The 21,578-nt window shown below is 39.3% G+C and overlaps 2 protein-coding genes across 4 annotated transcripts in view; one reads left to right on the plus strand and one right to left on the minus strand.

The window, feature by feature from the left end:
• Window positions 1-5,756: 5,756 nt before the first annotated feature.
• On the minus strand, window positions 5,757-13,118 carry CXCL9 (C-X-C motif chemokine ligand 9). Of its 2 annotated transcripts, none has more exons than XM_055588833.1 (4): window positions 12,765-13,118; window positions 11,288-11,414; window positions 9,755-9,839; window positions 5,757-8,157 (listed from the first exon to the last, which is right to left on the minus strand). In XM_055588833.1, exons 1-4 carry the CDS (start codon window positions 12,823-12,825, stop codon window positions 8,053-8,055), a joined length of 378 nt encoding a protein of 125 aa, XP_055444808.1. In that variant the 5' UTR covers window positions 12,826-13,118; the 3' UTR covers window positions 5,757-8,052. The 2 variants fall into 2 exon arrangements, with proteins under 2 accessions (XP_055444808.1, XP_055444809.1); XM_055588834.1 differs by lacking the exon at window positions 12,765-13,118 and adding an exon at window positions 12,564-12,711.
• Window positions 13,119-15,190: 2,072 nt separating this feature from the next.
• ART3 (ADP-ribosyltransferase 3 (inactive)) overlaps window positions 15,191-21,578 on the plus strand; it is a 144,678-nt gene continuing 138,290 nt past the window's right edge. Inside the window, exon 1 of one of the 2 annotated variants that reach the window (XM_055588831.1) lies at window positions 15,191-15,329. The gene's annotated coding sequence lies outside the window, so the exon portion shown is untranslated. The remainder of the gene's footprint in view (window positions 15,330-21,578) is intronic. The other variant, XM_055588832.1, reaches the window with a different exon arrangement.

Consider the following 21,578-nt stretch of genomic DNA (forward strand, 5'->3'; position numbering starts at 1 on the left):
TAACTCCCTCCTCCCTCTTCTCTTCTCCATGTAACGCTGTGAACCTCTCTGAGTGACCCTCACAGTAGAGAAACTTTTCATCTTTACCATAGATGTTTTATCAATGGTGCTGTATAGAAGGAGAAGTTTTGAAACTACTGTAAAAATAAGACCGATAACTGGAAGTAGGAGGCTTAAGTCCAAACCCTGGCTCCAGGGAACTCCTGACTCCAAGGGACATTAATTGACAGGAGCTCATCAAACGCCTCCGTACCGACACTGAAACCAAGCACCACACAAGGGCCAACACGTTCCAGGGCAAGACATACCAAGCAAATTCTCCAGCAACAAAGGAACACAGCCCTGAGTTTCAAGATACAGGCTGCCCAAAGTCACCCCAAAACCGTAGACATCTCATAACTCATTACTGGACATTTCATTACACTCCAGAGAGAAGAAATACAGCTCCATCCACCAGAACATCGACACAAGCTTCCCTAACCAGGAAACCGTGACAAGCCACCTGTACAAACCCACACACAGCGAGGAAACGCCACAATAAAGAGAACTCCACAAACTGCCAGAATACAGAAAGGACACCCCAAACTCAGCAATTTAAACAAGATGAAGAGACAGAGGAATACCCAGCAGATAAAGGAACAGGATAAATGCCCACCAAACCAAACAAAAGAGGAAGAGATAGGGAATCTACCTGATAAAGAATTCCTAATAATGATAGTGAAATTGATCCAAAATCTTGAAATTAAAATGGAATCACAGATAAATAGCCTGGAGGCAAGGATTGAGAAGATGCAAGAAAGGTTTAACAAGGACTTAGAAGAAATAAAAAAGAGTCAATATATAATGAATAATGCAATAAGTGAAATTAAAAACACTCTGGAGGCAACAAATAGTAGAATAACAGAGGCAGAAGATAGGATTAGTGAATTAGAAGATAGAATGGTAGAAATAAATGAATCAGAGAGGAAAAAAGAAAAACGAATTAAAAGAAATGAGGACAATCTCAGAGACCTCCAGGACAATATTAAACGCTACAACATTCGAATCATAGGGGGTCCCAGAAGAAGAAGACAAAAAGAAAGACCATGAGAAAATACTTGAGGAGATAATAGTTGAAAACTTTCCTAAAATGGGGAAGGAAATAATCACCCAAGTCCAAGAAACCCAGAGAGTCCCAAACAGGATAAACCCAAGGCGAAACACCCCAAAACACATATTAATCAAATTAACAAAGATCAAACACAAAGAACAAATATTAAAAGCAGCAAGGGAAAAACAACAAATAACACACAAGGGAATACCCATAAGGATAACAGCTGACCTTTCAATAGAAACTCTTCAAGCCAGGAGGGAATGGCAAGACATACTTAAAATGATGAAAGAAAATAACCTACAGCCCAGATTATTGTACCCAGCAAGGATCTCATTCAAGCATGAAGGAGAAATCAAAAGCTTTTCAGACAAGCAAAAGCTGAGAGAATTCTGCACCACCAAACCAGCTCTCCAACAAATACTAAAGGATACTCTCTAGACAGGAAACACAAAAACGGTGTATAAATTCGAACCCAAAACAATAAAGTAAATGGCAACGGGATCATACTTATCAGTAATTACCTTAAACGTAAATGGGTTGACTGCCCCAACCAAAAGACAAAGACTGGCTGAATGGATACAAAAACAAGACCCCTACATATGTTGTCTACAAGAGACCCACCTCAAAACAGGGGACACATACAGACTGAAAGTGAAGGGCTGGAAAAAGATTTTCCATGCAAATAGGGACCAAAAGAAAGCAGGAGCAGCAATACTCATATCAGATAAAATAGACTTTAAAACAAAGGCTGTGAAAAGAGACAAAGAAGGTCACTACATAATGATCAAAGGATCAATCCAAGAAGAAGATATAACAATTATAAATATATATGCACCCAACATGGGAGCACCGCAGTATGTAAGACAAATGCTAACAAGTATGAAAGGAGAAATTAACAATAACACAAAAATAGTGGGAGACTTTAATACCCCACTCACACCTATGGATAGATCAACTAAACAGAAAATTAACAAGGAAACACAAACTTTAAACGATACAATAGACCAGTTAGACCTAATTGATATCTATAGGACATTTCATCCCAAAACAATGAATTTCACCTTTTTCTCAAGCGCACATGGAACCTTCTCCAGGATAGATCACATCCTGGGCCATAAAGCTAGCCTTGGTAAATTAAAAAAAATAGAAATCATTCCAAGCATCTTTTCTGACCACAATGCAGTAAGATTAGATCTCAATTACAGGAGAAAAACTATTAAAAATTCCAACATATGGAGGCTGAACAACACGCTGCTGAATAACCAACAAATCACAGAAGAAATCAAAAAAGAAATCAAAATTTGCATAGAAACGAATGAAAATGAAAACACAACAACCCAAAACCTGTGGGACACGGTAAAAGCAGTCCTAAGGGGAAAGTTCATAGCAATACAGGCACACCTCAAGAAACAAGAAAAAAGTCAAATAAATAACCTAACTCTACACCTAAAGCAACTAGAAAAGGAAGAAATGAAGAACCCCAGGGTTAGTAGAAGGAAAGAAATCTTAAAACTTAGAGCAGAAATAAATGCAAAAGAAACAAAAGAGATCATAGCAAAAATCAACAAAACCAAAGGCTGGTTGTTTGAAAGGATAAATAAAATTGACAAACCATTAGCCAGACTCATCAAGAAACAAAGGGAGAAAAATCAAATCAATAAAATTAGAAATGAAAATGGAGAGATCACAACAGACAACACAGAAATACAAAGGATCATAAGAGACTACTATCAACAATTATATGCCAATAAAATGGACAACGTGGAGGAAATGGACAAATTCTTAGAAAAGTACAACTTTCCAAAACTGGACCAGGAAGAAATAGAAAATCTTAACAGACCCATCACAAGCACGGAAATTGAAACTGTAATCAAAAATCTTCCAGCAAACAAAAGCCCAGGTCCAGACGGCTTCACAGCTGAATTCTACCAAAAATTTGGAGAAGAGCTAACACCTATCCTGCTCAAACTCTTCCAGAAAATTGCAGAGGATGGTAAACTTCCAAACTCATTCTATGAGGCCACCATCACCCTAATACCAAAACCTGACAAAGATCCCACAAAAAAAGAAAACTACAGGCCAATATCACTGATGAACATAGATGCAAAAATCCTTAACAAAATTCTAGCAATCAGAATCCAACAACACATTAAAAAGATCATACACCATGACCAAGTGGGCTTTATCCCAGGGATGCAAGGATTCTTCAATATCCGCAAATCAATCAATGTAATACACCACATTAACAAATTGAAAAATAAAAACCATATGATTATCTCAATAGATGCAGAGAAAGCCTTTGACAAAATTCAACATCCATTTATGATAAAAACTCTCCAGAAAGCAGGAATAGAAGGAACATACCTCAACATATTAAAAGCTATATACGATAAACCCACAGCAAACATTATCCTCAATGGTGAAAAATTGAAAGCATTTCCTCTAAAGTCAGGAACAAGACAAGGGTGCCCACTTTCACCATTACTATTCAACATAGTTTTGGAAGTTTTGGCCACAGCAATCAGAACAGAAAAAGAAATAAAAGGAATCCAAATTGGAAAAGAAGAAGTAAAGCTCTCCCTATTTGCAGATGACATGATCCTCTACATAGAAAACCCTAAAGACTCCACCAGAAAATTACTAGAACTAATCAATGACTATAGTAAAGTTGCAGGATATAAAATCAACACACAGAAATCCCTTGCATTCCTATACACTAATAATGAGAAAACAGAAAGAGAAATTAAGGAAACAATTCCATTCACCATTGCAACGGAAAGAATAAAATACTTAGGAATATATCTACCTAAAGAAACTAAAGACCTATATATAGAAAACTATAAAACACTGGTGAAAGAAATCAAAGAGGACACTAACAGATGGAGAAATATACCATGTTCATGGATTGGAAGAATCAACATAGAGAAAATGAGTATACTACCCAAAGCAATCTATAGATTCAATGCAATCCCTATCAAGCTACCAACAGCATTCTTCACAGAGCTAGAACAAATAATTTCACAATTTGTATGGAAATACAAAAAACCTCGAATAGCCAAAGTGATCTTGAGAAAGAAGAATGCAACTGGAGGAATCAACCTACCTGACTTCAGGCTCTACTACAAAGCCACAGTTATCAAGACAGTATGGTACTGGCACAAAGACAGAAATATAGATCAATGGAACAAAATAGAAAGCCCAGAGATAAATCCACGCACATATGGACACCTTATCTTTGACAAAGGAGGCAAGAATATACAATGGATTAAAGACAATCTCTTTAACAAGTGGTGCTGGGAAATCTGGTCAACCACTTGTAAAAGAATGAAACTAGAACACTTTCTAACACCATATACAAAAATAAACTCAAAATGGATTAAAGATCTAAATGTAAGACCAGAAACTATAAAACTCCTAGAGGAGAACATAGGCAAAACACTCTCTGACATACATCACAGCAGGATCCTCTATGACTCACCTCCCAGAATATTGGAAATAAAAGCAAAAATAAACAAATGGGACCTAATTAACCTTAAAAGCTTCTGCACATCAAAGGAAACTATTAGCAAGGTGAAAAGATAGCCTTCAGAATGGGAGAAGATAATAGCAAATGAAGCAACTGGCAAACAACTAATCTCGAGAATACACAAGCAACTCCTACAGCTCAACTCCAGAAAAATAAATGACCCAATCAAAAAATGGGCCAAAGAACTAAATAGACATTTCTCCAAAGAAGACATACAGATGGCTAACAAACACATGAAAAGATGCTCAACATCACTCATTATCAGAGAAATGCAAATCAAAACCACTATGAGGTACCATTTCACACCAGTCAGAATGGCTGCAATCCAAAAGTCTACAAGTAATAAATGCTGGAGAGGGTGTGGAGAAAAGGGAACCCTCTTACACTGTTGGTGGGAATGCAAACTAGTACAGCCACTATGGAGAACAGTGTGGAGATTCCTTAAAAAACTGGAAATAGAACTGCCTTATGATCCAGCAATCCCACTGCTGGGCATACACACTGAGGAAACCAGAAGGGAAAGAGACACGTGTACCCCAATGTTCATCGCAGCACTGTTTATAATAGCCAGGACATGGAAGCAACCTAGATGTCCATCAGCAGATGAATGGATAAGAAAGCTGAGGTACATATACACAATGGAGTATTACTCAGCCATTAAAAAGAATACATTTGAATCAGTTCTAATGAGGTGGATGAAACTGGAGCCTATTATAGAGAGTGAAGTAAGCCAGAAAGAAAAACACCAATACAGTATACTAACACATATATATGGAATTTAGAAAGATAGTAACAATAACCCTGTATATGAGACAGCAAAAGAGACACTGATGTATAGAACAGTCTTATGGACTCTGTGGGAGAGGGAGAGGGTGGGAAGATTTGGGAGAATGGCATTGAAACATGTAAAATATCATGTATGAAACGAGTTGCCAGTCCAGGTTCGATGCACGATACTGGATGCTTGGGGCTGGTGCACTGGGACGACCCAGAGGGATGGTATGGGGAGGGAGGAGGGAGGAGGGTTCAGGATGGGGAACACATGTATACCTGTGGCGGATTCATTTTGATATTTGGCAAAACTAATACAATTATGTAAAGTTTATAAATAAAATAAAATTAAAAAAAAATCAAGACTTTTTTCTTATCAATGGTCCATTTATTGATAGCATTGTCTTTTTAAAAAATTTTAAAAATTAATTCTTATGGAGTATAGCTGCTGATAGCATTGTCTTAACAAAGAAAATAGTTGTCAATACTGCTTTGAATTAATATTTGCTTAGAGCATATATGTATATATATAAATGATAATATATATATCATAGCTAACTTAGTCAAAACATGTAGTCTTTGGGTATTAGTGATACACTGACCACTTTAGCAGTAAGATGCAAGGTAACTGGGTCAAACTCTCAGATTATGGAACATTTAGATTTTTCAGGGAGTTACATGAAAGGAGCTAAGAGTCTTATGACTAGTTAAGACGCTGTTTGGGATCGCCACTGGGCAGCACTGAAAATCATCTGCAGTGTAAGGAGTGACAACATTTGAGAAACTAGACAGGGGTTAAATTCTGGCCTGACATCCTCTCTTATACAGTGCTTGAAAAGTCTTCTTTAAGAGGGTTTCCAAGCCCTGCAGAGGCTCACTGGGCACTATCCATGCCTCCACTAACAGGATTCACTGCTCCCTCTAGCACTTGGTGACTTAATACACTCTTCATGAGACCTGGTGTGGTGATTGATAATCACAATATTCACAAACCTGGAAACAAGTTAAACTGACAGTGAAATTCACATTTATCTAAAATGGGTTTTCAGAAGGATCTTGGTGACTTTCTTGTCAGATCTCAGAAAACTGAGGGTTGTCAGGAATGATACTGAAGGAATTTTTATATTCTGTGGGGAAAGGTTAAACACTGGTTGGTCTCCAAAGTGCCTCTCCATTGTTAAGATTCTATGATTCCAGGTATCCTGTATATTTAATTAAAAACAGTTTAGAATATCCACAAATGATTTAAACGTTTCCTTCTTATCCTTTGGAGAGGCCAAGTTAACATCCTGTCACAATAAAACAAGGATGCATCCCCAGAATAAAACATGTTGATCATGTGCAATATTTCTTACTGTGCTGAGAAGCTGCAATGACCAAGATTAAAGCTGTTTACACACACTCAAAAAAGAAAAAAGAAAAAAAACAAGGATGTTGCATCACCCTCAGTCCTTGAAGTGATAAGGGCCTGAAGATAATGAATAAAAGATGTTACCAGGGTTAGACTACATGGAGTAGCCAATTAACTCCTCTTTCTTTGAGGAGACGGTCTATTGTCCTCCTACCTGTAACAACTGTGATTAAGAAATGATTCAAAACCTAGTTCCAAAGTATATTAGGCATGGTGGCAGATTCAGGGAAATAAACTGTGCCCCCTGCCCTCAAGGAGCTGACAATCTTGTTGGAGAATTAAAATGAACAAGCGAAAAAATAGTTAGAAAGCAATGAAGTGCTCACCTGTATGGTGTTGAACACCAGTGAAATAGGAGTCTTTAAAAGATCCAAGTGGAAAGATTTTGTTGCAGAGGCAGGATGAAAAAATGACCCTTGAAGACTGGATCAAGTGAGTATGTGTGAGGGGAAGGAGATGTTTCCATGGGCTGTTGGGGGAAGAGTGAGAAAGCTGTAGACCCAGGTGAGGCAGGATGTGACCTGTGTGGTAGAGGGGGTGGACACTGAACCGTGGGAGGATGGTGAGGAGCTGGCTTGACTGAAGCAAAGGGAACAGGAAGGAATGAAGCAGTCAGCGTGGGCAGGCGAGATGGAGTAACACGGCCTCAACACCAGATGGAAGGTTCTGAAAGCCAAGTGCTAGGGGTCTTCAGTGGTGACGCGCCGCTCCCCCCCCCACCAAGAGAAATAACCGGCATGAATCTCTCAGATACACTGTATATGAGGCCCACAGGCTGATGCAAATACAGATGCTGACAGCTACAGCAGCTTGGCAAGGCCCAGCTCGACTCCAAACTGCTTTGCTTGCCAGCACACTGCCAGGCTCGGGGCCTGCTGACCTGGGCCTCAGGATGTTCTCTGGAGGCCTGGGAAGCCTGCAGCTGTTCTCCCGGGCAGCTGTTGTGTGTGGGCCGTAGCTGTGAGGACATTTGTCCAGATGTGGGTGTTGCTAAGACTGTGGGCTTAAGCATGAGGAAATTCAGAGGTCGGAGGTGGAAGAACAAAGACAAACTATAGCCTCTAACAACTGTTCACATTCGGATTTTGAAAAGCAGTTTTCCAGATTTAATTACAATTACACAATAATGTTTTAAATTTTCTAGTCAGATCAACAAGCTTTTGTATTAAGATGCCATCCCTTTCAGGAATTATTTCAGTTAGTTAAAAAGAACCTGTTTTAACACAAGATAGTGGTTGGTGAAGTGGGAGCTCATGTAGTCTTCTTTTGAGAAGGACGTTGAGATCTTTTAACTTTTGGAACTTTCTTGTTTTTTTTATATTTTTTCCCTTTCTTTTGCTTTTTCTTTTGGTTGACCTGTGAGGAGACAGCAAAAAACAAACAAACAAACAAAAAAACGGGGGGTTAGTGTTTCTCTATCTTACCATTTTTCCTTCCTTATATTATATTTGGACTCTCTAGACTGTGGTCTTTATTCATCCTCATAACCAGTTTAAAGTTGCATCACTCTCAGAGAGGCTCCTTTTGATTCTATTTCAGTTATTTCGATGAAGAAGCAATAGCCTTCTAACTGGTTTTCTTTTGCCCATTTTCTTGGCTACCCCCACTCCAACCTTGCTTATGACTTACCTCTACCAACTGTGGGGCTTCCCAGGTGGCACAGTGGTAAAGAATCTGCCTGCCAATGCAGGAGATGCAAGAGACCTGGGTTCAGTCTCTGGGTTGGGAAGATCCCCTGGAGTAGGAAATGGCAACCCACTCCCTGGAAAATTCCATGGACAGAGAAGCCTGACGGGCTACAGTCCATGGGGTTGCAAAGAGTCAGACACGACTGAATGACTATTGTTTTCTGAGAGGTTGGGTTATCATCCAATTTTTACAGACAAGGAGATGGAGGCTCGGAGCGGGTGACTTGGCCAAAGTTGCACAGCTGGCATGTGCCAGAACTGCTCCTCTGTCAGAGTCCAGAACCAAGTTCCTATCTACATATGCTGTGGCCCTCTTCAAATTTAACCCCTCAACATTTCAAACAGGATTCCTCTGGCTTTGTCCTGGTCTACTTTTCTACCTCAGTCCCTTCATTCCTTCCACACAAACTCAAGCCATATTACTTAAGGTTCCCTGAGCACAGTGAGCTCTCTCATGATTCTAGTCTTTTTTTTACATGCTGTCCTTACCCTCCCAGTGAACTACTTATGCTTCAAGATCCAAATCAAATCACCTGATATGAAAAGTCTTCCTTAACACCTTCTCCTTGTCCCCACTCCTTTGGCAAAGTTAATTACTCTTTTCTCTATTATCTTCAAGATTCTTTTTTTTTTTTTTAAATTTTATTTTATTTTTAAACTTTACATAACTGTATTAGATTTGCCAAATATCAAAATGAATTCGCCACAGGTATACATGTGTTCCCCATCCTGAACCCTCTTCCCTCCTCCCTCCCCATTCCATCCCTCTGGGTCGTCCCAGTGCACCAGCCCCAAGATTCTTGTACATACCTTTATTTTATATTTTCCACATTGTACTATAATTAATTGTCAGAGAATCTGCTACAGCAGGAAGGGACCTTATCTCATTACCTTTTTTTTTTTTTTTTTTGGCTATGCTATGAGATAGTTCCCTGACCAGGGATTGAACCTGGGCCCTGCAGTTGAAGTGTTGAGTCCTAACCACTGGACCACCAGGGAATTCCCTATCCTCACGATCTACCATTCAATATGTATGTACTATATTGGATAAGAAAGACAAGCTCCCTACCCACATGGAACACACATTCTAGTGGAAGAGACAGACAGGTGATACCATAAGCAGGAATACAATTCCACATTCTAGGGGAAAAAAATGATAGCACAATAACATGAATGAAAAATGTAACCTTAAAGGCACTCCATAATTCTTTGACTTCCAAAGTTAATTTCTAAAAGAAAGAAAATTTTGTTTCTTTTTCACCCACCTGTTTCTCCCACTCTTTAATCAGTTCTTTCACTTCTGGTAAATCTGGGTTTAGGCAGGCTTCATTCCCATTCTTCATTGTAGCACTACCAAAGAAACAGCAACAAGTTGTTTTTTTTTTTTTTTTCTACTTTTAATGCTTCAAATGCTTTCTCTTATCCACAGAATTCAATTCCCCAATTAAAATATATTTGTAGCATCTGGGACTTCGGTCTTTTTCCTGCCTTTTCATTTCTTTAAGTGACTGGGGGGACTTAGATACATTTCTAAGATAGCACATAACCCTAAATTTAAAAAATCCAACAGATGTATGCAATGGGAGAACTTATATCTAAAGATAATATTGGTTCTGTTAGGCTGGAAAAAGCTATTTATGTTTAAATGAAAACATAAAATAGAAAAGTTGTGAATATATCTACTTTCCTCCCAAACAAGGAAAATGAGCATGAATTTTACTAAATTTTCTAGTAAAAGAACTTAAAACATAATAAAATGTTTTCCTAAGACAAGATTAATGGACTGGTTGAATTTTTTAAATTACATCAGACTCTCCAGGAATAATTTAACGACTTTTTTCTTTAATTTCTGACTAATCTAAGAATAAAAGGAGTCATTCTATACATCATCCTTGATTTAGGCTTCAAAAAAATTTAGAATATGCATATCTTTAACCTAGCCTGGAATTCTAGGCTCCCTGTATCTCAGATGGTAAAGAATTCTCCTGCAATGCGGCAGCCCAGGTCAGGAAGATCCCTAGTTCTCCAGTATTCTTGCCTGGAGAATTTCATGGGCAGAGGAGCCTAGTGGGGTACTGTCCATGGGGTCACAAAGATTCAGACACGACTGAGTGAATAACACACACATCTTTAACCTACCAATTCTAATCTCTAGAAAAATATTAATATAGGAGAGAATTAAATAATATTGATACAGTAACTATTTTATAGCAAAAAAATTGACCTACATTTAGGTTTGGTCATATAGATTATGCTACATGCATATAATAGAATAAAATTTGGTTATTAAAAATGACATTATTAGCAAAAATGATGTTATTACACAAGACTTAATGACATGAAGAAAAGTTCATGATATAGTGCTAATGAAAAAAGCGGCTTACAAAAATGTATATGGTATATGATTTTGTTTTTGTGTACATATATTGTGTATATAAATATATGTATATGTACATATATGTTTTGTATCTATATATGTACACACAAAGCAAAAGTGTGTATATATACCAAGAGAATAACTGGATGGTAGAATTTAGAGAATTTTTAATTTCTTCTTTTGGGTAATTTACATTAAACATTTTCTTCAATGAACACATAATACTTTGGTAATATATCATCCTTGGTTCCTTATCTCTACCAGAAATTGCTTATTTTTTTTAAGAAGAAAAGAAAGAGGTATACCGGATTTACGGAGGGGCAACCATCTGCATTTTGAGTGTCTGAATGGGCAAGTATTCCCAGGGTAGTACTCACATTAAATTTAATGCTAGATATGTGTTGAATGAGTTTTTACTTACATGATTTCAGTTTTCTCACAAGAAGGGCTTGGAGCAAATTGTTTAAGGTCCTTTAAGGATTTTGGATGGATCACCCCTTGGCTGGTGTTGATGCAGGAACAGCGTCCATTCCTTATTGCTGGGACTCCTAAGGGAAAAACAGAGGGTAGAAAACATCAATTGAAATATATGTCTTCATTTTGGTGATCCACCAAAACAATACATTTGACTTAGTAATGATTATTACTATCATCTACTGAGTGTCTTTCAATCATTACCACAAGATTTTGAAGTAGGTGTTATCTCCTTGGTGTTATATCCATGGGATTCTCCAGGCAAGAATACTGAAGTGGATAGCCATTCCCTTCTCCAAGGGTTCTTCTTACTGGGAGAATCCCACGGACAGAAGAGCCTGGTGGGCTACAGTCCATCGGGTCTCAAAGAGTGGGACATGACTGAGGGACTAACACTTCCACTTCATATCATATTTTACAACCTTAGGAAAAGAGATTTTAAAAATATTCAATAAATGCCTATGATAGGTCAGATACATGTATACCTAATTCATGTGTGCTATGCAGATCATAGCTTCTCAAACACCTCCCAAAGCCATTTTTTAATCTGACCTTAGTGTAATGAAGTTGGTGTTAGTTTCAATAAAAAGGTCTATTTATAGTAACTAATTACCACTAATCCTAATCTTCCCCACTGCCTTGGTTTTCAGTAGTGCTTTAAACTTTCAAAAACTCTTTACACTATTTTCATTCCTTAATTTTTTCATTTAGTAGTAGGTAGAAAAAGCATAGTTATACAATCTCCATTTTACAGCTGAGGGAACTGAAGTCTAGAAAAGCTCATTAGAAAGAAAGAAAGGAAGGAAGGAAGGAAGGAAGAAAGAAAGAAAGTGAAGTCGCAAAAGAGTTGTGAAGTCCGACTCTTTGCAACCCCATGGACTGTAGCCTACCAGGCTTCTCTGTCCATGGGATTTTCCAGGCAAGAATACTGGAGTGGGTTGCCATTTCCTTCTCCAGGGGATCTTCCCCACCCAATGATCGAACCCGGGTCTCCTGCATTTCAGGCAGACGCTTTACCCTCTGAGCCACATTAGAAGCAGAAAAGCTCATTAATTTGCCACAAATAACAAAGGTAGTAAAGGTTGTTCCTCATTATCAGATACTTAATTGGTTAATCACAGACATACTTATCAACAAACTGTCAGGGTGGCAAAAATTATTGAGGAGACAAAGTCTCCCATCTCATTACCAAACAGTTCAACAAACATTTACTGAACACCTACTGCATGCCAGGAATTCACACATGTAGGCTGAGAAGATTTGTATTTGACTTGGCAGGTCTATCCAAGATACGAACTTTGGATAACTGCCCACAAGTGACTCACATCACTTTCTGATGCATGCAAAGCAATGCAAGTCAAAAGGCTTTTATAGCAATTTACATCTCTGACTTTACCAACTTAATATAACTTATAATCCCTTACCTTGAACTCCAGTCAGAGTCAGGAAGATGATACCCAAAAAGAGAGGAGCACTTTTCTTCATATTGGTAGAGTGAAATCACTCCTGTATTTGTTCTAGTGAGTCACTCTTTTATTAGATTTTAAGCCCAAGAAAGTCTTTAGAGAACATGCTCTTTGAAATCATATTTATTTAGGAATCCATTTCCCTCCTAAAATCTGATTGGCTGGTGGTATTAGCTGATCCAGCTAAACTGGCCACAAACTTAATTGTGCTAGGGGAAACCCTACTCTCCTATCCAAGGGAATTTCTGCATATTTTATTTCTTTCCATTTCACATAAATGGGTAGTTTATAGTAAGAGATGTGAAACCATCAGCATTAGCAGCCTTCAGCACACACAGCGGCTCACCTGGATGAGGGACAAGTTATATAATGAATATAATAAAATTATACAAGAAGGGTTGGAAGTGTTTCCAGATGGAAACCATGAAAGTCCAGATAAGAAAAACACTCTTCAAATTTTCTTGCTATTTGTAGAATATCTTTATGAATAATATATGGCCATATTTATTTTTTTTCTAATAATGCTTACCCAACAATCTTAAACTATCAAAATACATTAAAGGTATCTTAACTCAGGGACTAGGTAATTTTCTACTTTGGTAAGTTCATTTTGTTTTTATGTGATTTCTGCTAGGTATTATTATTATTTTTTAATGGTTAGATTAATTAGAATAATTGATTATTTGAAAATAATTGGTACAACATTGAACTTAAAAACCTCTGTGTATCAAAGAAAATAATCAACAGGGTGAAAAAGCAACCTATGGAATGGGAGCAAATAATTGCAAATCATATACCTGATAAGGAGTTTATATATATAATAACTTCTACAACAAAATCCAAATAGCCTGACTGAAAAATGTGCAGACTTGAATAGACATTTCTCTAAAGAAGATACAGAAATGGCCAATAAACACATGTATAAAGCTCGACATTACTAATTGAAAGTGAAAGTGCTAGTTGCTCAGTCCTGTCCGACTCGTTGTGACTCCACGGACTGTAGCCCGCCAGACTCCTCTGTCCATGGAATTCTCCAGGTGAGAATACTGGAGTGGGTAGCCCATTCCCTTCTCGGGGGGTTCTTCCTTATCCAGGAATCGAAACCTGGGTCTCCTGCATTTCAGGCAGATTCTTCATCAGGCCACGAGTTATTGTAATATCTAGGAATTTTTAGCACCCCAAAAACCGATTATTGTCCCCTTGAGGGCAACCCTTCCTCCCCCACATTGAGAATGCATGCTGTAGAGTGTGAGGGGAACAGATACCAGCATTTTCTGTTACATGATGCACATGTTGGAACTGGTTTCTAGACGGATTATTATGCTTAAATACAATATTAAGAATTCTTTTTGAAGAAAACTTGTGGTGAACTTTGACACAGCTTATTCATTTGGTTTTGCTTAATTTTGGTAACAACTGTGACATGGGTAGGGTGCAGCTGGGTTCTGGTCCCAGCTTTGCTACTTGAGTATATGTGACAAAGTCTGTGAGCTTCACTTCCCTCAGCTGAGAAAACTGTTACTGATCTCACAGGCTAGTGAAATGAATGGCAACAAAGAATTTCAACTGCAAAATACCACAGAGACAGTGACCATTTTTTTTTCTAGCAAAGAAAGTTATGTGGAAACTTCTTAGAATAAAGATCAAGGCCCAGAATGGTCTGCCCATGCCCACCTTCAAGTCTCTTCTTGCATCACTCTCTACTCCATCAGCTCTCCTTTTCTTCCTTCATTTCCTCAGAGGGGCAATGCTCCTTTCCTATCACACGGCTTTTAGTCATGCTGTTCCCTGCCTGGCATGTGTACCTAATCTACCTCCCTACCCTACTGCTTACCCACCTTAGATTCTCAGCTTGGCATTTCCCTCGGGGAAACTTCCCTGATCCCCACACTTGGTCGGGTCCTCCACCATGCCATTTCATGGCACTACGTGCCTCTTCTCATTCAAATGCCGTGCAAGGCAATGTTATTAATACGCTATCAGCCATCTTATGCTTAACATCTCTCTTCCCACATGGCATTAGTGGTAAAGAACCGGCTTGCCAATGCAGGAGACTAAAAGAGGTGGGTTCAAATCCTGGGTCAGGAAGATCCCCTGGAGGAAAGCATAGCAACCCACTCCAGTATTCTTGACAGGAGAATCTCATGGATGAGCCTGGACTCCAGTCCATAGCGTCTCAAAGAGTCAGACACCGCTGAAGCGACTTAACATACACCACCACTAGAACAAGGAAGGCTTGCGAGGGCCCACACCTGAGTGTGGTGTCGAGCACAGTGCCCGTAGGCATTCAGTTAACCAGCGCGCAGCTGCGAAGGAACCTGAGAGCGAACCGAGGCTCCGGCCCTGGCTCCGTACTGCGCCTGCCTGCGAGGTGCAGCCAGGCTCTAGAAGCGTGAATGCACTGCGCATGCCCAGCCAGCTTCCAGAACCTTCTGTGGGGAAGCATCTTGCGCCGCTCGTGGCCGTGTTGGGTGTTTCTGCTACCTCCGCTGCTCCCCGCCGAGAAGCCCGTCGAGAGGAAAGGTAGTGGTCGTGCGCCTCGGATCTCTGCCCTGTCCCCGCTTGTGTCCCCCTCTTCCAACCCGAGGGGGCCGCGCTTCCCTGGCGGACGCCGGGAGTGGGGTCCGGTTTGCAGCTTCGGCGCGTGGCTTCGGAGGCCGCAGGGAACGTTGGCCTCGGAGGGGCCTGGTCATGGGGCAGAAGCCTAGGAGGGTCGTTCGGCCTTGGTGACTGGGACAGAAGACTTCTGAACAAGAGGAGGGGCGTTGGGGTCAGTGAGGAGTCACTCGAGGCCACGTCGTATTTATTTATCCGGAGTGGTAAACTTTCCCCGGGGCTTTAACGTGTTTGGCCTGAGGGCTGGACTCGCCGCCCTCAGAGTAGGCCCGTACCTCCCTTGTTTCCCAGGCCTCCTGTGGGAAATTGTCCCGAAAATTTTGTAAGAAAACATGTTTCTGACCGAAAAACCCCAGCGAAGCGGCATTTATGGCTCGATGGGGTATTTAGGAGAAACAGAAACCCAGAAGAGGACCTTTCTGGCAGTTTTCACAGCCTTGGGAAGGGAGCCAAGGATTTTCAAAGCCTTCGAAACCAACAGATAATTCCCAGTTTCCCTTTGGATAGAGTTTTAAGCTCTTTTGAGTCGGAAAAAACCTCCAGTTCCTGTCCCCGGGGGGAGGGGGGGTGCAGGGGGAACCAAGCGCTGTGTCAGCCTCCCGAGCAGAGCAGCGTTTTGTCTTCACATGTGCTTGCCCGCCTCCCGCTTCCGTCTGTTTGGTTATGGGGTCAGTGCGGTCTGTTTAATTATATGCCCAGTGTGACCGTGCCGGAGTGAAAATCTGAGTCTTCCCTTTTACTTTGAAAGGAGAAGCAAGTTTCTCTCATAGTGAAACTCCCCAGGCCTTTTTGAATTTCTCGCAGTGTGGACTTCCCCTCCTCTCAGCAGCTATTAAAGGATGCTTACTTGAAAAGAGTTTATTTCTTGAAAGTCTCTCCAGCCCCTACTTAGCATTCTGATTTTTCCTTTCCTCCCTATGCAGGGAGTCATTCCTTCTAAAATATTATAGTATGCCTGCAAGCACATCATAGTCAGTGGGGGCTGTGGTGGGATTCAAGTCATGTCTGCATTCTCAGGTTAACAGAAAGGAACAAGTTCTTCCTTTAATGATCTTAACATCTGGCCTCCTTGTTTATATGTTTTATCTAAAGTTTACGAACTGGATTAAATATGTGAATAAATTGTCCTGAGATGGAATGTAAGTGCATCATTTAAAGGACAGCTGCAGATGAATGCTGGCAGTAACATAGCATTTTTGCTCTATGACTTTTGGCAAGTCAGCTTATAGTCTGCTAAAACATAACCACAGTGGTTGAAGCTGCTGTGTGACTTGAAAAAAAGTTATCCTGAAAAGGAAGAAAATATCTTTGTTTAAAATAACCATATTTCTTTGAAGTGATTGACATTAAGATTGCTTATCTAAGTAACTTTAGAAGAGGAAAACAATCTGTGTTCTTGGAAACCCTTCGTTTGCTGTTCATTTATTTCATCAAGCTTTTATGATTATTCTAGGACACAAATATGAACAATAATCTCTGCCCTTAAAGAACTCAGTTTAGTGAAAGAAAGCAGCATGTAAACTAGCAATTACTGCAGAAGTGGTACGATAAAGCATTGTACACAAGTTATTGGAAGTGCAGAGAAGGTCACAACTTTGGCTCATGGCTTCAAATCACAGTTGTTTAAATTAGGTCTGAAAGAGGGCTTTGGTTGGAATTAGTTACTCAGAGAAGGTGGGAGGCATGAAAAAGTATGCTAAGTTTTAGAAACTGGAAAAACTTCAAGAACTTTGATAAGGGTGAAGGGTAGAGTGATAACAGGAGAGTGGCGAGCAATGAGGCTAGAAATGTAGCAGGATCTAGAGGATGAAGGCCCTTGTAAATCCTTGTGGTGAGGACAAGTTAAAGGATTTTACCAAGGAAGTGACATGAGAACATTCACAAACACATGCCACACACACATACACCTATGTCTACATCTGAGTCTTGTCACTAAACAATATCATTTTACATAAACATTTCCCAGTATCTATGTAGTTTATATGATTTAAAAATGCTTCCTTTTATTTGTAGTCTGTTTATTCTCCGTGCTGGACTGAGCAGTTTCTGATGTTTCTGTAATCAGTTCAGTCATGTCCAACTCTTTGTGACCTCATGGACTGCAGCACGCCAGGCTCCCTTGTCGATCACCAACTCCTGGAGCTTGCTCAAACTTATGTCCATTAAGTCGGTGATGCCATCCAACCATCTCATCCTCTGTCATCCCCTTCTCCTGCCTTCAATCTTTCCCACCATCAGGGTCTTTTCCAATGAGTTAATTCTTTGCATCATCTGTCATCCCCTTCTTCTGCCTTCAATCTTTCCCACCATCAGGGTCTTTTCCAATGAGTTAATTCTTTGCATCAGGTGGCCAAAGTATTGGAGTTTCAGTGTCAGTCCTTCCAATGAATATTCAGGACTGATTTCCTTTAGGGTTGACTGGCTTGATCTCCTTGCTGTCCAAGGGACTCTCAAGAATCTTCTCCAACACCACAGTTCAAAGGCATCAGTTCTTCAGCACTCAGCTTTCTTTATGGTCCAACTCTCATATCCATACATGGCTAGTGGAAAAACCTTTTGACTGTACAGATTTTTGTCGGCAAAGTAATGTCTCTGCTTTTTAATATGCTATCTAGGTTGGTCATAGCTTTTCTTCCAAGGAGCAAGCGTCTTTTAATTTCATGGCTGCAGTCACCATCTGCAGTGGTTTTGGAGTCCAAGAAAAAGTCTGTCACTGTTTCCATTGTTTCCCCATCTATTTGCCATAAAGTGATGGGACCAGATGCCATGGTCTTAGTTTTCTGAACGTTGAGTTTTAAACCAGCTTTTTTACTCTCTTCTTACACCTTCAGCAAGAGGTTGTTCAATTCCTCTTTGCTTTCTGCCATAAGGGTGGTATCGTCTGCATATCTGAGGTAATTGCTATTTCTCCCCGTAGTCTTGATTCCAGCTTGTGCTTCTTCCAGCTCAACATTTTGCATGATATACTCTGCATGTAAGTTAAATAAGCAGGGTGACAATATACAGCCTTGACATACTTCTTTACCAATTTGGAACCAGTCTGTTATGCCATGTCTGGTTCTAACTGTTGCTTCTTGACCTGCATACAGATTTCTCAGGAGGCAGGTAAAGTGGTCTGGTATTCCCATCTCTTGAAGAATTTTCCATAGTTTGTTGTGATCCACACAGTCAAAGGCTTTAGCATAGTCAATAAAGTGGAAGAGGATATAATAGGGGTACTCTTATTTTTGTCAGAGATTCTACTTTCTTGGGATATTTTCTTTCTTTAGAAGCTTAGACACAAAGATTAAAAACATTTTTATATCTTTTGAAACAATTTGACAGTAAGACTGGACTGATTTTGTAATACCTTCATCAGTGTGTAGATGTACCAGTTTCCCAATTCCCTTGTCATTTCATTTACTTTTGTTAGTTTAATGTATGAAACTTGAGATCAGAGCTTATTTCAGTTTTTTGTTTGTTTGTTTGTTTGTTTACTTATTGACATTTTAGTTTGTATTGGCTTAATTTCTGCATCATCTATATTGTGAGGAACAGTTGTCAAGTGGAGTCAGGATATTAACATTATAAATGTATGCCATTTCTTTACAGACTTTGAATAGGAAGATCTAATCCATTTGCAGTTAAAATACTTGCTTTTTATATTTTGTTGCCTTCATTTCTTGCATAATTTTTTCAAAGTGTGACATGTTATGTGAGCTGAATTGTGTCCCCCAAAATTCATATGTTGACGTTCTAGCTGCCAGTACCTCAGAATGTGACTTTATTTAGAGATAGGATCTTTAAAGAGATAATTAATTTAAAATGGGATCATTAGGATGGTTCCTAAACCATTATGACTAGTGTCTTTATTAGAAGAGATGAGGATGCAGAGAGGTACAGGAAAGACCACATGAGGAAGACATGAGGAGGAGATGGCCATCAGCAAGCCAAGGAGAGAGATTTCAGAAGAAGCCAACCCTGCTGACTCCTTGGTCTTGGACTTCCAGTATCCAGATTTGTGAGAAAATAAATTTCTATTGCTTAAGCTGCTCAGTGTGTGATCTTTTGTTATGACAGCTCTGGCTAAATAATACAACATCCATACTGGAGGAAAAAAAAAAAAATATATATATATATATATATAGAAGAGTGTACCGGTATGGCTTAGTGAATTTTAACTGAGTGTTAGTAGCATGACAGTACCCTTCCCAGCTTCCCCAAAGGTAACTTGTATCTTAGGTGAGTTTTGTCTATTTTTGAACTATATAAATGGCATTATATGATATGTTCTATTTAGTGCCTTATTTCTTTCTCTAAATATTATATTTTTGAGATTCATTCATGTTATGTGTGGAGGAGTTGTTTGTTCATTTTATTTTTTCTTATAATATTCTGTTGTATGACTTACAATGGGGTGTACATCCAGTTAATGGACATTTTGATTGTTTCCCATTTGGTGTTATGAGTGTTCTTGTGTGCATCTTTTGGCCCACACGTATATGCATTTCTCTTGAGTGTATCATTGGGAGTGGAATTGCTAGTTCATAGTGTGTGTATATATTCAATTTAAGAAGTTATACCAATTTATGCTTCCACTGTTAGTGAGTGAATGAGAGTTTCATTGACCCTCCAGCCTCATATATATTTCATCAGGCTCAATGTTTTTTTGCTTTTAATGATTTAGAAGTTTTTCATCATTATAAAATATTGACTTTTATTTCTATAAAATAGAGATTGTCCATAATTGATTGTTTCAAACTATGAATTGTTGCCTGATATAGTGTGAATTTGGAGAAGGCAATGGCAACCCACTCCAGTGTTCTTGCCTGGAGAATCCCAGGGACGGCAGAGCCTGGTGGGCTGCCATCACTGGGGTCGCACAGAGTCGGACACGACTGAAGCGACTTAGCAGCAGCAGCAGCAGCATAGTGTGAATTTAAGTTACTTGATCTCTAAATTAATACCTAACTTACCCACCGAAGTTTGTTAGTGATTTTTCTCTGTTGCAATCAGCTACTGGGGCTAGAGTCATCTGACGGCTTTACTGGACTGGATGTCCAAAATGACATCACAGGTCTTATCCATGTAACTTCTTTCTTCAGCGGTATAGTCCCGGCTGTTAAAGGGCTCCTGAAGCCTCCTTCATGTGGCCTCTCCAGCACTATAGTTTAGGTGGTGGTGACTCCACCGCTCCTCCTCTCTCTTCTTCACTATGTAATCACTTTTGCCAGTGTTCTCTGTTTTGTCATAGTTTCAGTTCATTGTCTAGTGTCCTTTCTCTTTGGTCTGAAGGACTCCCTTTAGCATTTCTTGTCAGGCGAGTCTAATAGCAGTGAACTCCCTTAGTTTCTGTTATCTGGAAATGCTTTTATTTCTCCTTCATTCTTAAAAGATAGTTTTCCCAGATTTAGAATTTTTGATTGACAGAATTTTTTTTCTTTCAGAATTTAAAATACGTCACCTCTCAGCGTTCTGGTCTCCATGGCTTTTGATGAGAAGTTGACTATTAATCTTATTAACGATGCTTTGTATATGATGAATCACTTCTCTCTCAGTGCTTTCAAGATTCTCTCTCATTGGTGAGAATTTGATTATTATCTGTCTCTTTCAGTTTATCCTGCTCTAAGTGCACTGAACTTCTTGGATGTGTAGACTCATGTGTTCTGCTAGATTTGGGAAATTTTTGGTCATTATTTCTACAAATATTCTTTCTATCCCTTTCTCTTTTCTCCTTCTGGGACTTGCATTGTATTACTTTATTTTATGGTATTCCATAGGTCCCTTAGGCTCTGCTCACTTTTTTCCATTCTTTTTTTTTCTTGCTCCTCAGATGCAGTAATTTCAATTAACTTACTTTCAAATTTGCTGAGTCTTTCTTCTGCTGGCTCAAAAATGCTGATAAACCCCTCTAGTGAATTTTTCATTTCAGTTTTTTACTTTTCAGCTCCAGAATTTGTATTTGGCTCCTTTTTGTAATTTCTGTGTCTTTTGATAGACTCATTTTCTTCACACAGCCTTTTTCCCAGTTTCCTTTTATTCTTTGTACATGATTTCCTTTAGCTCTTTGAGCATATTTTAAGGTGGTTGATTTAACATTTTGTCTAGTAAGTCCCATGAATGTCTGGGTTTCTTCAGGAATGGTTTTTCGTCAGTTCTTCCTTTTTGAAAGGGCTG

This window comes from Bubalus kerabau, chromosome 7, assembly GCF_029407905.1.
Source record: "Bubalus kerabau isolate K-KA32 ecotype Philippines breed swamp buffalo chromosome 7, PCC_UOA_SB_1v2, whole genome shotgun sequence".
In the NCBI taxonomy this organism is placed as follows: domain Eukaryota; kingdom Metazoa; phylum Chordata; class Mammalia; order Artiodactyla; family Bovidae; genus Bubalus; species Bubalus kerabau.